Source organism: Carassius gibelio, chromosome B6 (genome assembly GCF_023724105.1).
Source record: "Carassius gibelio isolate Cgi1373 ecotype wild population from Czech Republic chromosome B6, carGib1.2-hapl.c, whole genome shotgun sequence".
Classification (NCBI taxonomy): Eukaryota; Metazoa; Chordata; class Actinopteri; order Cypriniformes; family Cyprinidae; genus Carassius; species Carassius gibelio.
In genome coordinates, this window is record NC_068401.1 from 6541705 (window position 1) to 6559727 (window position 18023).

Consider the following 18023-nt stretch of genomic DNA (forward strand, 5'->3'; position numbering starts at 1 on the left):
TTGGACACAGTTGCGCTGCTTAATATTTTTGTTGAAACCATGGCACAAGCAGCATTTATTAGTAACGTAAGAGTCTTTACTGTTATTGCTAATAGTGAATAGTGATATAAGTGCTGTTTAGTTCTTTTGAATCTCATTGGTCATTCATTTTTGAGAGGGATTTTTTTTTTTTGGAGTCATTTGTAGGGACTTGAGGTGTAGTTTATGGTGAGCTTTTGGTTTGCTTGTTTGCGTATGTGTCCTAGACTCATTATCGAGGGCAAAATACTGTAAATCCTAGTACACATTCCAAAGGAAGTGGGTGGAGACGGTGAGAAAAAGGGTTTAATTCAGTCTGAACGGTATCAATTAATGAGTTCAATTATATCACACCAAACAGCGGCAAAACCCATTTTCCTGTTATATATTTTTTTTACTCTAATGAAGGTTTTATCATGTTTGAAAAATGATTCAGACACAAAGCTTTAAGTATGGAAAGGCTTCTGGACTCAGAGCAGGTTCTTAAAGCAAAAATCAGATGCTAATAATGTGAATGATTCAGGACAATGTTTGTGAAGTGTGACGTCACATACAGCCAAGTATGGTGACCCATAGTCAGAAGTTGTGCTCTGGATTTAAGTGCACGCACACACAGCAGTGAACACACACAAACCGTGAACACACACCCGGAGCAGTGGGCAGCCATTTATGCTGCATCACCCAGGGAGCAGTTGGGGGTTCAGTGCCTTGATCAAGGGCATCTAAGTCATGGTATTGCCGGCCCGTGACTTGAACCCACAACCTTAGGGGTAGGAGTCATACTCTAACCACTAGGCCACGACTCCCCATGTTGATGTTTCTGTGCAGTTCATGTACGATTTTTTCACCGTTTTACCTTCCATTAGTTAAAAATCATGAGTCTGATTGCTCTTTCGTCAAGCCACAGGGTTTGAGATACTATTCATTCCTTTTTTATTGCCCTAAGATTAATTCATAAGCAGGGCCTTCAGATTTTGTCTCAGAATAACTTATCTCAAATATGAAATGTAATTTGGCAGTTTGTGTTTAAATGCTTGTGATACTCTGAAAGTGTTTTCCATTCCAGAAAGATTCAAAGCTTTTACAATTTTTCTGACTGAATAGCTCTGAGTGGTTAAAAAAAACTACGTTCCTCTTTCAAACAATTATGACAAGAAAAGAGGCATTATAGTGCATTTTCCATTTTCTTTGTATTACTGAAGACGTTTTGAGTTAAATGTGAGAAAATGAAAGAAAATTGGAATGGTTACGAAAACTGTCATAATGCATCCAAAAAGCAATTGTAATTTAACTCTTTAAGATGCAAAGTATATTATATCTGCATAAATAGTTTTGAAAAACTAGACTTTTTTTTTTTTTAGAGTACATCAATCTGATTAAAACATTTTAATTAAATCATTACTCGCACTCATGTTGCTCCAAACACGCATGACTTTCCTTCATCTGTGGAAAAGGAGAATTTTTAATGAATTGTATTAGTCACTCTTTGCCATGCAGTTACACTGAATGAATACGAAGGCTTTCGAGTCTCAACAAGGACGCAGAAAGCACCATCAAAGTATCATAAAATACAATTGACAAGTTATATTTTAAGTCTTCCAAAGCCATGTGAGAGATTAGGGTAACAAATGTGTGCCTGTTATCTTGCTGCAACCGAATCAATGAGTTAAACTTTCCAATTCATGAACGAATGAATCATTTCCAATGACTTCATCTAACACATGATAGGTAAAAATCGATAGCCTGAATAAAAGCTTTGGATAAAAGCGTCTGCTAAATGCATAAATTTAAATGTCTAGTTTTTCACACTTTTTTGAAGCTTTGATTGTGTTTACAGTGTGCAATATAACATGTGTTCATGTTTCGCGTGTAAAAAAAAAACAGTATTTTTCACACAATTTCACCTATCTGTATGCCGCTGTTTTCACTGTCATAAAACCGGCTGATGACTTCCTTGTTCTGTAAAGGACGTATTTCTCCTTCAGAAATACGTAACGAGTTCTGATTGGGCCAGCGGTTCCTGTGTTGTGATTCGACACCAGTTTAGAGCAGGCTGACCTCCTGGTTACGTGATTGGACTCGTTTTGGAGTAGTTTTGAGAAGCAAGTGGGCAGGAGCGTGTGCTGGAGATGTATTTATAGTCACAGGGGCGATTTGCTGACGAGATGCGCATGAAAGTCGCATTTGTTTTTTTGCACAGCACTAACATTTAGTTAACAAAGCTAAACAGCGTTGCCCTTTGTGTAAAAAGTTACAGAAACTGTTAAACGCACCAACTTAAATAATAAAATACACTTACCGGTTGTGGTCCATTAACAACGCCTTCTCCAGACAAAGAGGGAACTGCTCCATCTTTCAAGAATAATCTTTTTGCGAATCCGGCATTCAACTGATTGAGATTGAGGAAGTGGTCCTCAGCAAGCTGTCCTCAGCAAAATGAGCTGCACATAGTTTTACATGTGGATTATAATTTTCAGGAACTGAGTTAAACATAAATTGTAACCATAAATCTCCAAGTACAGCGTCCCTGGGAAGGCCAAGCAAAGATGATTGAGATGAAAATAACAGCGTTTCAACGACATGGCTAACACAAACTTAGCTCTTGCTTCTTCTCCGTCTAAACGCAACAAGGCCACGCCCCCCTTTTTGTGAATTCATGGGGGCGGAGGTTAGTCAAAAAACTGTTTTAGTGACGTCATTACTGCAGGAACTAGAGGGCTATAGTCCAAAAGGGTCTTTTTTTTGTAGGCGAATTGTGTTAAATAAAATATCTCGCTTGGCATTGAACTTTGAGCTTTAATATTTTACAGATACATTTTAAACAACATTTAAAGTTTAAAACATGGGATCACGAAGAAGAGGACCTTATAAATTTAATTTAATTTAATCTTTAGAGTGGTATTGACACATAATTGTTATACTTTTCAGATTAATAAAATTTTTCCTTTTATTTTCACAGAGGTAAATGATGGTGTCTAAATAATATCAGCTTTTATTTTTATTTTTTTTTATTTAATTGTTTATTGCTTCTCATTTCTCTTTGAATTAAGGGCGTTTAGCATATTTTTCAGTGAATATTAATACTTCTAGCTCTGTTCACCCATTGAATATGCATATCCATAATCTGCACACTTTCCGAATTCCTCATTCCCTATGGCTAACATGTTTAAATCTTTTTTTTTCTTCTTTTTTTTTGATGCATGAAAAAAATTTGCTCGTTCAGTTATTACATTTACATTTAATCATTTAGCAGACGCTTTTATCCAAAGCGACTTACAGATGAAGACAGTGGAAGCAATCAAAAACAACAAAAAGAAAAGTTATGAGTCACTTAGTATTGGTGACTGAATCTGCATAATTCGCATCTCGTTGATTTGTAACGCTGTTTTAGCTATATTTGTCCAGATCCAGATCCATTCCGGCCTGTTTTTCTCATCGCTTGCAGCTATCAATGACCCTGGAAAAGTGGCAATAACCGCAGTTCTCCTGTCCAAACCCCAAACAGCTCCACTGTCACCATCAATTGCATCAGCGTCGCATGTTTGTTTCCTGTCGACCGTGTGCGGTCTATAGACCACAGAGGGTTAGATTGAACACGACTGGTGAGCGGAGCCGTGCCAAGAAGTGTGACGGCTGCCAAAGTGTGCGCTGCGTGTCCCATTTTCTCAGGGGGGACAAAACAGACATGACAAGGCAATCTCCACACAGTCAGCGTTCCCGTGGCAACGCCGGTCAGGTTATTTATCTGCAAGGTTAATGGGATTACGACTGGTAACAAAGATAGTGGATTGAGACAAACATGTGCCCGTCGGACTGAAGAGAATGTGACACAGAGTGGTAGCTGTTAAGCTAAATGACTCAGCTAGCCCAAACAGATGGTGCTCAATACATACACGCGTCATAAAACAGTTTGATGGCCGGCGTTCCTGGTTTTTCCCTCCAAAAGAGATCTGAATATGGCACCGCATATTTGGAAGCGTTTGCATCGTCTCGCCTGTATGTGTTTTACAGTTGATTTCGATTTTCGTTTCTTTGCTTTACTTCGGTTACGTAACGCTGCAAACATGTGCCAAAAAGTTCAGCTTTTGTCTCATTTATCCATAGAACATTGTTCCAGAAATACATCTGGGTATTCATTAGCAAACTTGAGGCTCTTTTTTTCCAGTAAAATATAAAGAAGTATCTGATCATGAAAGAGAAAATTACTTAAAACGAAAACTTGCAGAAGAAATTAAGGCACTGACAGTTATTTTTTTTCTTTTCCATTATTTTAAGCATGAGTCTGTTTAAATACAGCTAGGTTTATGCTCAACACGATTAAAACAATTTGCCAGTGATATATTCTCTAATATCTTTCACAGTTTGAAGATGACTACTCATTGAAAATGACTACTGTCTACTTTAGTAATATTCCTATACTATTCAGATTAATACAATTACAGAATAACTTTCTTTTTGCTAGATTTATGTTCAGCAAGATCAAACAATTGCCTATGGTGTGTGTGTGTGTGTGTGCTAGATATATGTCCATATTAGGATAGAGATATGCATATGTATTTCTATGTAAGTAACAAATACATGTATGTTTATATATATATATATATGTATATGTTTATGTGTGTGTATGTCGTACTGTACTGTATATTTCATGTTTTAATTTTGAATGAAAAAGAAGACAAAATTACTGATATAGAAGATTGGCTGAGAATTCTGTTGTTTTCTTTGCTCCTAGGAACAACACTTGTGGCTTCATGTTTTTATAATGTTAGACTTTTGAACACAGATGTTGTAGCTGTCATCTTGTAGTTCGTAGTCACTTTTTTAGGGATCCAGCAGAGTGCCTTTGCACCTGTCTTTACAGGGAGCCCACTCATACAAAAAAAAAAAAAAAAAACATTGCTAAACGTCTTCTGAAATTGAATTGAAATATCTGCTAGAGAAAAGTGCATGCAACCAAAACTTTTTTCATCCTTTTTTTCTTTTTTTTTTTTTACAATATGGCAGGTCAAATCAAACCCATCTGAATTCCAGTTACTGTCTTTTCAAGAGACCATTATAACACACTTACTTTTTCCATCAGTGATTTTATATTTAGAGGTGTTTGCTAAGGCAAAGACTATGGAATACACAAGAGGTGTCACTCTGTATACTTCTGAATGGGAAAAAACGCAACGCTCAATATGGCCACTCAAGCACAGGAAGCCCCGCCTTCTGAATGAAAGAGCCAATCGCTAATCTGTAAAGTCATAGCGTCACTGCAGCAGCCGTTAGAAGTCATGGTTGCTATAGAAATATATTTGCTATTTGAGCAAATGTAATAACATTTATGACACAGTTGTTCTCAGATTTCTTTGATCATTTCAAATATGAAATTTAATTGTAAGTTTGTGAACAGTTTGGGAGAATTTGATGTTTCCCCATATAAAGAGATAGGAGTTGCACGTTTCAAAGATGACCACTGAGTGATATGACTTGGACTTTGGCTAAGGCAAGCATTAGCCTCCTTGCTAGGGCCAGAATATTACATAGTCTTTTTGACTAGTATTGGGGCTGTAACTACCCTAGAAACTGCACAGAATAGCTTAGAAACGTTTTGCAATATTTTTCTAATTCATTTAGTGTGATGCTTGTTAAATAAGTCTTCATATGATCAGATGTCATTTTACAAGATTATTCATGAAGAAATCCAGATAAGTCCGAAAGGGATTTCCATTTTCTTGCATCTGTAAATGTGTTTTTGATTTTGAATTTGCATCTAGGGCCTTGTGTTTCATTATTAGCATTTTTACACTATCCAGTCCCACATTCCCTTCATTCATTCATAAATTCAGGCCTTAGGGCAACACAAACAGAATACTAATCCAAGATGTGTTTTTATCGCAGCTTCTGTCATCAATAAAATAAGTTACATAGAGCCACCCCTTGGTTTAATCCCAGGTTGTTTACAATTAAAGTTTGATTAACAATAAATCAGATGATGATATAGTTGTTTTATTTTTTTTTTATATTTTTGCATTCCCAGGCCTGTGATAGGCGGAAGAAAATGTTGTTTCGTTCTCATTATCATTATCTCGCTCCTCCTGTCTCTTTCTGGGAATCAGATCACGCAGAATTAATCCAATTAGTGTCTCTGTTAATTAGCCTGCTATTCCAAGACTGAGATATAAATTAGAGCTTTCAAATTGTTTGGTGAGATTGTTCTGAACACTAATTAAAATGCAGTGTGAATTATATGAATTGGCAGGACATAAAAGATTTCTCGGCTGAACGAAAGAAAGAAGTTGGGAAAGTAGTCCGATTTAACACACAGCTGCAAGATTGCAAGTACTTCAAGTCTCCTATTGAATCAGGAGCAGTCTTTTATTTATATGAGGCTGTTATAGGTTTATTGATATTTCTGTTATATACAGAAAGACCATGAGGAGTGTAATGGCTGATAAACGGTAATGCTGATGACTCATACAACATGTAATTATTCAAGTCGGTTTGTTCTGCTTTAACTTTTTAATTTTCTGCATTTGATGGGGTGAAAGACGTCAGCAAACACAATGGCTTGCTACATGAGGCATGATTGCATGGACTAGTCACACCTGTACTGTAAGAATTAGTTATATGTACCTGTATATATCAGTGATGCAAATTTACATTTAAATTCAGGCAAATGTTAAACTTGTGGAGCAGCAATAAGAATGAAAGTATTGCAGCGTAATTGCATCTCTCAGGGAACTTTTTGAAAATACAAATATGTATCGCTTGCGTCTCACTGCCTTGATGTTGGAGTGTCAATGAAAAATTCAAAAGGGCTTCAAGGCATATAATATCATCTTATGATCCATACCGATGACCTTAAATGCTCTGAAATGTATTTCAGCAGAAATTCTCAACAATCAGTGAAAGGTAATGAATCCATCAGGGTTTAATTCATTCATTTGCTCTGAGAGTGAGTAAAAAAAAAAAAAGCTGAAGAGAAGTCTGTTCCGTAGCCCTCAAATGTCATCGACACTTATGCATATTCAGAGGCAAAAATGCATTTTGTTCAGTTAATAAATAAAGATTTCATTAAGTTAATATTTCATTCTGTTCCTCACTTTAATGATACAGTACCCTTCAAACATTTTGGGTCAGTATGTTTTAGTGTTTTTGAAATAAGTCTCTTACCAAGGCTGTAAGAGACTCTGTGAAATTTAAAATCTGTTTCATTTGAATATATTTAAAGGGGGGATGAAATGCTATTTCATGCATACTGAGTTTTTTATACTGTTAAAGAGTTGGATTCCCATGCTAAACATGGACAAAGTTTCAAAAATTAAGTTGTACGTTTGAAGGAGTATTTTTGGAACAAGAGATAGGTTTGTCACAAGTTTCGTAAAGTTTTTTTCGAGTATGGGTCTGTGTGACGTTAGATGGAGCAGAATTTCCTTATATGGGTCCTAAGGACACTTCTCCAGGAAGAGCGTGCGCGCCCGTAGAGCAGAGCAGAGACATTCACTGACCAGAGCGATAGAGCGATATGTCACCAAAGCACAGCAGACCAAAAAAAAATTATCGTTTATTTCTCAAGGATGATGCAGTCCCAACGAAAAAGGGTCACGATCATGTGTTAGAACCGCAGGCGGTGAGTAAAACTGCTTCAAATATCTCTGTGTTGTTAACTTAGCTATCGGCGCGTAAGCACATCAAGTAAACAACATGCGATGTTGGTATCAAACTGCACTTCCCACATGTACACCTTTAAAGAAAAAGAAAAAAAAGACGACATAAAGTGGAACTTAGTCATTTTCCAAAACCGCTAAGCAAATATATACAGTTTCAATACATACCACATAGAGACGTCCTGCTGTAGTCGTTGCTGCTGCTGCTCTTGTTCAATTTCAGCCTCGGGATCTGATTCTGGATCATAAATAAACAGCTGAATCTGACTGTTAGCCATGGTTTGTTTTGGATGATGGTTTTTTTTCCTCACAGTAATGCCACAGCTTCCAGCCGCTCTCAGCGCAAAAGCTTACACGCGCTTGTGATTCTGTAGCTCCGCCCACACGTCAAGCCTCCAGCCGCTCGTGTTTTTCCGGGAAAAAACGGTACAGACTATCTTTCTCTTATAAATATAATAAAACTAAAGACTTTTTGGAGATATGAAGGATGCAGTACTACTCTATAGGTACTCAAGATTAACAGGATATTGAGTGAAAACCAGCATTTCAAACCTAAAAAAAATTCAAACCCACCCCCCCCCCCCTTTAAAACCTAAAATCTTGTTATGGTCCTTCAGAAATTGATCTAATATGCTGATTTGGCACTCAAAAACTTTTCTTCTTTTTATCTATGTTGAAAACAGTTGTGCTGCTCAATATTTTTTCAGGATCCTTTGATGAATAGAAAATAGGAAGTTTATAAGAATATAGCATTCAAAAATTCTAAAGAAGAGATTCTTAAAAAAATTTTTGTAAGTTTAAAAAGTCTTTTACTATCGCTTTTGATCAATTTAATCCTTGCTGAATAAAATTACAATTTTCTTATTTAATAAAAAAAGCACTAATTCAAAACTCAGCTTGACTGCAGTTGGTGACAGAATTCTTGCATTGTACAGTCTGCCACAAAAAAAAAAAATTCTTCAAATGATATGGGTTTGGAACAAGGTGAGAGTAAATAATGACATTTAATTCTTTTAAAGGAATAGCTTGGGCTAAAACTGTTCTACTACTCTACACTCCCCCTCATGTGTTTCCAAACTCTCTTTCTTCTGTGCAGCACAAACTCAGATATTTTGAAGAATTTTTCAACTGTTTTTGTCTGCATAATGAATATTATAAATGATGGCAGAATATTACTTTTGGGTGGAACTATCCATGTAAGTCTCATTAATTATCTTGTCATATCTCCTCTGATGTTTTTTTTTTCATTTCTCAGTCTGTAAGGCAGAGTTGATAGGCTTCCTCTCTGTGTTGCTGCAAATTTGTTGAGTTTGAGAGAGCAAGACACGAGAAGACACGACAAAACTGTCAGCTATCACCTTCCCTCAACACATCTCTCAGTGTGACGCGGTGAAAGCTGTTGCATCTCGCAGCTCGTGAGCCACATCGTCTGAGGTGACCGGTCGTCAGTTATGTATACGGTCCTTAAGGACGAACAAAGTGTTGAAGCGTGGGAGACGTTGAGCGACTTTTAAAGGAGAGAGATCCAAAGATCACCCCAGCAGGGTGGATGTAGTGTCACTGTCGCAACTGAAGGCACCAGCAGAGCCAATTGTTTAGTGTGTGACATGGAGAGATTAAATGGTTCAGTGAAGATTTGTGGACTGTCAGTTGGACGGATGTGGACGACGTGCGGGAAATTCCATAGGCCAATAACTTAGGATGGAAACCACGTCTTGATCTATTCACAAAAGAACCTGGATGACTAATTAATTAGGAGATAAGAAAGTGGAGGGAATTCGTCTCAGCTTTGTGCAGGTGTTTTAAGTCTATTTCAGAGTAGATGGTGACCTGCGTTGCTGTGGGGGGCTTATGTCAAATCTGGCTGAATCTGGAGGAGAGATTGAGTATTCCAGGTGAAGTGTCTTTGTGCGGATATCCTACTCCTGCTGGGACAAAAACCGACAGCTGGTTCGGGCTTACCGTGCCAGCACTTAACAAATCAGAATAGAGGAGTCTGGCCAAAGGAGAGAACAATGGGGAGGTGGAAAGGGGTAATCCAGCATCAATCTAAGATTCATATTAGCACCGAGACTCTATGCCTAGGCGAAAAAAAACAAGCGGCTGACTGTCGTCTGAGCTGCCAGACTAAAAGCATAGATGCCGAACCCTGAGGAGATACAGTGAAAGCCAGGATAACCCTTAGGATGTGTTTAATTGGCTTCTGACATTGGAGAAAAAAACAGCGTGAGATTGTAGAATCAATTCATCATTTTGGACTTGGACAGCCGTGTTTTACAAAAATGCAAAAATATTCACAGCTGAAAAACCAGTTGCTTTTTCGTTGCTAGAAAATTGATGTCAATTAGCAGAGCTCCGAGGAGATTTCTGCACTGCAGCGGCAGGCCGAGAACTTTGAAATGACCTACTTGTCCCCTCATTAATTGGGTAAGAGGAGTAACCTTTCCTTAAATGTGGAGAAGCATGACTTCTTCTGTCCCAAGGGAAAGTGATCTGACCTTAATCTGTCAGATGGAAAAGAGAGCTCTCCCATTCTCTCATGGTCTCAATGTTCCTGTTCCAGTGACCTAAGTATAGGGTCGAAACTGGTCAGGGCATATCAGGCTGTTTAAGTATTCGATTACTTGGTCCATTAGCGGTCTACCAATATTTTATTTTATTTTATTTTGTTTTATTTTTAGCTGTGCATTAGAATTTATTTATTTGTACATTTTAGGCATTATTCAGTGACTCTTTCTGCAGGTCACATCAATGACAAATGACTGTCTTTAAGTCTTTATGAGTAAATGATTGAGTCATTCAGGCAACCCAATGGCTTTCTTCAAAACCATCAATTTATTCAGTAAAGCAACAAGTGGCTGTCAGTGAGTGAGTCATTGAATCATTCACTGAACCCATTAGTTAAAAAAACACACATTTTTGTTAATGGAAAAAAAAATACTTGGGGAACCTTGCAATATTGGTGTATGGAATATAAGGTACTGAATATGAACTTATTGTTTTTGTATTACTTTGTTTTAAAAAAAAAAGTAAAAGTGTAGACTGTTACGGGTTTTCTTGTGGACCCAAATCTACCTGTTTGACAGTGTTTGACTTGTTTGGTTTTCCATATTCTCCTGTCAACCAATGAACCACACCAGTCATACAAGCCAAACTCTGTCAGACTTGTGTCTATAAGAATATCATAAGGATATACAGTGTATCGACTGGGAAAATAAGCGTGACTGAGCTCAGCTGGGAGTCGACAGACTTTTGGCTCAGAAGATTAGAGGCAACATCACAACCACGTTCAGACCCTCAAGCTCGAAGGCAAATCTGATGTGCCGTCTTTGAACCTCCGGCATAAAAATAATTTGGTTATAACTCAAAAGTTGCTTCAAAACGCAAGCCCATTTTTGACTCTGCTTTTGATTGGCATGAGGTCGGTGTGTACTTGAGATAGTGTTGCGATGGCAACCATGCACCATTTGAACCAATCCCATGAGGTTTTTCTCATCTCCACCCACTTTTGACTATCTAGGCTGGGAAGAATCTCAGCGCGAGCAGTGCTGATGATAAAATTATAGTGGTTAGTTAAATTTCGTACCTTCTTGTGACTACGAGTATTCTGGTTGCCATAGCAAAGTCTGTTTAATCTGACTCTGGAAAAACAGATCCCGAAATTGGAGTGATTAGCTTCAGGCGCCCCATAAATGCACTTCAGAAATTATAATAACATATCGCTGTGTACATTTGTCCTTGCAGGAAGCTGAAAATGGTGATTAAAATGACAGTTTTCCGTAGATAGTTTGCGAGGATTGTTAAAGAGAGGCACTGCTCCTAAGAGTCCCATCCAGACATAGCTGTTTACCGCAACCCTCTACATGTCACAGATTATTATTCATATACTGTGTGGGAGACATAATTTGATGTGCAAAAGCATTAACCATTAGGAGGCAATTTACGTACACCACTATGACATGGACTCTGATACGTCTGCCACCAACGGTAATGAAACCATTCATCAGTTTAGTGCTGCATGTTTGCAGAACATGTGAGCTCATATTTCTCTGTCTTAGACCAACACAGATGGCTGATGAGTGTCAAATGATAGCTCAACAGCATCATGAGAAGAAGGATTTATGTGCGGAAAAAGTTTGCAATGCATTTGGCTAATTCAGATTTACATTGCAAATGTGTACTTTTCCTCAACTGCTAGACAGAGATGAGTCAATGTTTAGTCAACAGAGGAATAATTTAATTCTGTCCTGGTGTGTGATGCACTCCATCTAAAACAGCATTTGGCAAATTCATTTTTTTTTGTTTAAATGATTAGGCATGCTATTTTTATAAATCAAGAGGCCTGGATGTTAACTGAGAGACTACTTGAAATATTTTCACTTTTAAAAGTAATTTGCCACACTGCAGGACCTTTTAAAATTACTTAGTGAAAAAAAAATGTGATTAAAAATCGCTGGAAATAAAATACTCTCCATTACACATTGATATAACTTTTAGCCTAAAATCATGATTTTAAAAAGAGCATTATGCATAAAATATATGCACAGTATAATGTATAACTTGAGTGCTTTTGAAGTTGCTTTCTAGCATCTGCCAATGTGTAAATGTAAAGTGTTTTTTTTTTTTTTTAATTCTTCAATTTTCTCTTGTAGGCACATATGGACCACGTAGGTGGGCCTCTGCTTATCCAGAATGTGGAGAAAGGAATCAGTCTCCGGTGGATATCCCAGATCTAGACACCCAGGTCTCTCAGGAGTGCCAGGAGCTAACCTTGGATGGCTTTGAATCCAAATCATCAAACAGGACCACCATGAAGAACACAGGCAAAACAGGTTCTCCAAAGAATGAAGCTCTTCTCTTCTGCTCTCCAATCAGAGCTTGGACCTTCATTGAACTTTTAGCTTCAGGCCACCTAAATGTTTAAAATATTTCCAAATAATTCCATTTTAGGAAACAGGGTTTGCAAGCGTCTCATCATGACAGACAGTTGAATCAGGTCTGGAGAGTTTGAAAATTTGCAATGCCCTCATAAAGTTCCTATAAGATCTGTCATGATGCCTTGCGGATGTGAAAATCTGAGCAGTGTTATTTTATTTAGTTTATTTGTTTATTTTTTCGAATACTTGAACTTCCATAGATTTTAGTTTTTTTTTTTAAATGATTTAATTTCTTTCCAAAAAAATCTTACTGACCTTTTAACTTTTGAAAGCTAGTGTGAATAATTTGAGTGAAATCTGTACTTTCATCGTCATCATCATCAAAAAAATATTTTAATTACTATTTAAGTATTGTAATTGAAAAATAGCCTATTCTTCTAATTTTCTAAATTTTTCCTATTTTTAATATCCGTAAAGACTCTTATTCAATCTCTTACACCTTACTACCATAATCAACATTTTGCATTTTTGCACTGATTTGTAGCAAAATCTTTCTTTTTGGCTTACAAATCTAAAGGATGATGGTGCGAAAGCATATTTTGCATTTCAAATGTTGCTTTATGGTGGTTTTAATTAGGAGTGATCTGGAGAATGGCACACTGTAGAGTGCTATATTTACTCCTGAGAGGGGTTTTGGGAATGCTTGCCAGGACCATAAACACGCTGTGGCATAATTACCATAGTAGCTTTTTCTGCTGTTTACAGTGCACAGCGTTAGATCCTTTAAAACCCCAGCACCACGAATGTCTCTTGAGTACCACGAGTCTGTAGCCCAGTGTGTGTATTCACCAAAAGATCCTATCTCTCCACAAACATTCCTCATATCCACTTTAATCAGTTTGTTTGTTCTCACCCAGCACTTTAGTTTACTTAAGAATTAAACAGAGATCTCCACATGAGAGCTTTGCTGATACGAGATGCTTTGAGTGGTTCCTTGTAGTTCATCTTGGGTTTTTTTTACACTCAACAAAGGACATGGATGGGCAGGCCTTGAATAATTCTTAGAGTATATATATATATATATATATAATTTTTTTGTTGTTGTTGTTAAATATGTATGATGTGGCTAAGTATTTTATGAAATGAAAACCAATTAATGTGGCCATCTTTGTTGTTTTATTATAATTGTATTCTTTTATTCATTTTTCATTCTCCTATCCTATCACAAAATATAGAAAATTATATTTAATTATAAAGAGATTTTTAAATGTAATTTAAATAATAAATGTAATACTTTTGTGATCTGACTTTTAACATTTTTCGTTAATGTTCTGATTTATTAAAAATAACTTCAGTAATGATGCTGATGATGCACGTATTTGAATTTAAGTGGATTCAAATGTCCGAAAGGTTTTGAAATAGCATTGAATTTGACCAATTGCATTAATTGGCCATGAAAAAACAAGTTGCATGAAGTAGTTATCCTGTTTCTGCAGAATCTACCCAGCAGAAGAAATGGAAGATATTCAATTTGTTTACCAATCCAAGCTTTAAAGTGTCAAGAGGTCAACTCTTAATGCGGTATAATGTGACAATCTGTGCAAGGAAAGCCCTTGGAGCTCAATTTGATGTGTCCGTTCTGGCCCGCGGAGTGCATACTCAGTTTCTTCTGCATTATTATTTGTTTTAAAGGTCCTTTGTCAACATAAAAAAAAGACAAAATTCCCCTGGAACATTTTAAAGTCTGAAGAAGAGTGGGATATTAAAATATGTATATATCTGCCTGCATTATGTGTTGTTGAATTTCACTTAAACAGTACATATACTTGGCAGTCTTAGTTTTACATACTAAATCTCATTAATAATAATAATAAAAAAAGTCTTCTTTTTTTGTTCCAGTGTCTATTGTTCTAAAGAATGATTACTTTGTGAGAGGGGCCGGCCTACCTGGACGCTTCAAAGCAGAGAAGGTGGAGTTTCACTGGGGGAGCACCAATGGATCAGCTGGTTCTGAGCACAGTATCAATGGAAAGAAGTTTCCAGTAGAAGTGAGTGTCACATTATGTCAACAGCACTAAAAAACAACAACATCAGTTCCACTTTCAGAGTTTTTTGGTATGTTAGTGCCATTACTCTGGAAACCTCAAAATCTCAAATCTCTTGTCAACAAAGAAAAATAGTTGGCAAAAGGCTTGAAGGAATCCATTGTTCTTTACAAAATCCAGTTCATAACAGTCCTTGTGAATAGCCCTTCAACTACCCACTTTCACGTAAAAAAAATGAAAATCTTATTAGGAATGGATTTTAGGCGAGGAAGATAATGTTATTAAATGAGTTTCTTCAATAAAATGAGTTAATTCAAGGATTCCACCTTGACTCGAGTAGGTTGAAAGTGGTGTACTAATCTGCACTAATTGAAGAACCTCTCAATGAAACTGAGATCGATAGCTTTTATCGACTTGATGGTGCGGCAGCTACCTTTCACTGAAGAGCAAGGATATTCGGCTTCCATAACTCTCGCCATTAATATTATATGAGTTCTGGTCTTCTTTCACCAGTTCATCTTGGTGTGTAAATGGGCAGACTTGTTTCTATTCAGTGTCATTTCAATTATTGTAATAATTAGTTTAGGCATTTTTATCATTATTTTATGATGATACTAATCAGACATAATAATGTTTATTCATTATATGTGTTTGTGTGTATGTGTGTGTATATATATATATATATATATATATATATATATATATATATATATATATATATATATATATATATATATATGAAAGAATTAAATAATTACATATATTTTATTTATTTATCCTTTATTTAATTATTTGTCTTTTTATTTGTAGTATTATTAATTTGTTTTGTTTTATAAATGAATTTTGTGAATATGAGAAAAACAGTACCCAGCACTCATCTCAGTCAACAATAATGAAAAGCCTTAATTTTTAACTAAGTGTAATTCCTTTCCATGCCTTACAGGGTGCTTCTACTTGTTCTCAACAACCTTCACGTTCAAAAAAAAGTGTCTCTTTTGCATTACAGCTATTATTTTGTGGAGAATTAGTATTAGCACTTGCTGTAAACCTTCTCCATTTGCCCTTGAGAACACTGGATGCACATTTAAGTTTGTGAGCTGTGTGAGACAAAGTTAGGTGCAAGAACCGGTGTACATTGCAATTGGCCTTCATTTTGAGATTTCTGAGAAAATAGTGCAAAGCCAGAGAATTCTGGAATTGCATAATCAAGTTAAATATCATTATGCAATTGCACATTATACACTTGATCTTGTGAAGTCAAGTGTACGCTGGCCTTTTTTGGTTTCTGTCCCATTTTGATTCATTAACTAAACGTGTTTGTGCTGTGCTTTACTTTCGTTCACCATAAACTCTGTATTGGCTCTTGGAGGAAGCTAATTGGCTAATGAGGTTTAATGATAAATGAGTAATATATTTCCCCCTGAGAAGACACAATAAATGGACACCATTAAATTCTGTGATTTAAAGAAGCCTGAAGGAGACTGATTGGTTTTCATTAAAGACCTTAACTTTGTTCTTTCTTCTCTTTATTAGTGGTTTAATTCATTGTCCACCCCTTCTGACATTGTCTGGTCTTAATTACTTTGTTTGGAGGTTAGTTTTCAGTTGCCTAGCTTTTGCCTGAAATGCCCTGGGTTCCGTTGGAATGTCTGTTGCCTTGCCTTGTCTCCTTTGCAGAAATAGCTCTTTATTTCATTCCATTTAATTTCAGTGTTCAAACAAGGTCAGAATATAGAAATGAATCCTAAATTCTTGAGCCGAACCCTACTGGCATTTCTCCATGAGCTAGCGGTGTTTCTTTTCTATCAGTGCAGTGTCTACACAACAGCAGTTTGAGGATGGGAGAGCAAAATCATTTGTATTCATCAGTCTAAGTTTGTTGGAAATTAGCTGGCACAGAGGTCAGACGACCTGGGCTGGCTCCACCTCTATGGCAGCACTTTCTCATTAGAGGAATCGACTTCACTCCGTAAATCCCATTTTACACAGAAATACGATTGATGTGTATCCGCACACCGCTGGATAGCCGCTAAGCATTATCTAGCGATTTAAAACCCAAACACAGTGAAGCCAGAGACTGAGAGGAGATGCATCCAATTATCTCTCGACGATTTCTTTTGACCTCTGCCTCAAATGTAGGCACAGTAAATTCAACTACAACAGCAATAATGTTAATTTTATTTTTTTGGCTTTTTTGCCAATTTTTTAGTGTTGCTTGCCAAGGCAAGCATCAGCTTTAGTATTTAAATGAACTCTTAACCTGACGTATTAAACTTCAGTACATATTGTTTGCATTATAGATGTTAACCCTGTAAAGCCCAACGTGAGAAAGTGGAGCTCAATTCAAAGATGAAAAAACACTTTTTATTCAGAGACCCAAAATGAGAGAAAGAAAATGTAGTTTGGTAAAGACAACAGACTACTTAAATCAATGACAGAACAGATTACTGTCATAAAATGCATAAAAATAACAGCTCTCACCCTGGATTTCTCAAAAATATCTTATTTTTAATGATCAAAGCTCTGTTCACATCATATCAAGATTTTTCAAAGAAATTATATGTGGATAATCAAGTAGGTTTAGTTTATAAAAACCTCTAAAGATTTCATAGCCAAAATACATGTGCAGGCATTTTTACAAATATATTTAAAGCACTTTTACTTGCTAAAAAAGTATAAATGATCAATCTGAGAACAGGAGATATTAAGAAGATTGTGTGTATGTGTGAAACAGGGTTTTCAGCAAAGTTTTGATCGTGTTAATAATTCAGAGGCCTTAGATTCATGTATCAGATATGATACAGTAGCCTTATTAAGAATTAAATCATATCTTACATTGTGCAGTTTTTTGAGGAAGAATGTTCTTTAATTTTTTAAAGTGATAAGACTTGTGTTTTTGTGTGTGTGTGTGTGGGTGTGTGAATGATCGTACAACCAGTGAGCAGAGCCATTTACCTGCTGTATCCATATATCATATACAATAAATCCATATCTATGGAACAGAGTGTAAGTATGCATCTACATAGAAAGTTCTGTTGTGACTTGTGAACTGTTTTTAATGTAGTAAGTGTCAGATTCTGTAGCAAATTTGTCTAGTTTCTAAAAGGTTGGGTTACATTTGGATGCCTCTTCTTTTTTTTTTCTTTAAAAAAGTATTTTCCTATCCTAAATGTAGGATCATATGGTTAGCCGTGTTTTATTTCTTTGTATTTAGCAATATTTTCTCATCTCCTGTCTAAACAAGCTGCCGCCATGTGAGTTCAGAAGCACTGGTCTAACAAAACGAGAGCTGCTATTTTTCTTACATGCACCATTAAATGACCAGGGAAATGTGCTTAAGCGGAGTCTACAATATGAAACGAAGATAGAACAACACAGGCAGGCAAATAACGTCGGCGCACGAAATCGGCTGCCAGAGAATAAGCTCAATT

General features: G+C 36.4%; 1 protein-coding gene across 1 annotated transcript in view; it reads left to right on the forward strand.

Moving 5' to 3' along the window:
- Positions 1–18023, forward strand: part of ca16b (carbonic anhydrase XVI b) — a 77435-nt gene that overhangs the window by 27146 nt on the left and 32266 nt on the right. The window contains exons 3-4 of the mRNA XM_052559897.1: positions 12323–12502; positions 14447–14595. Coding sequence (XP_052415857.1) covers positions 12323–12502; positions 14447–14595 — 329 coding nt within the window. The remainder of the gene's footprint in view (positions 1–12322; positions 12503–14446; positions 14596–18023) is intronic.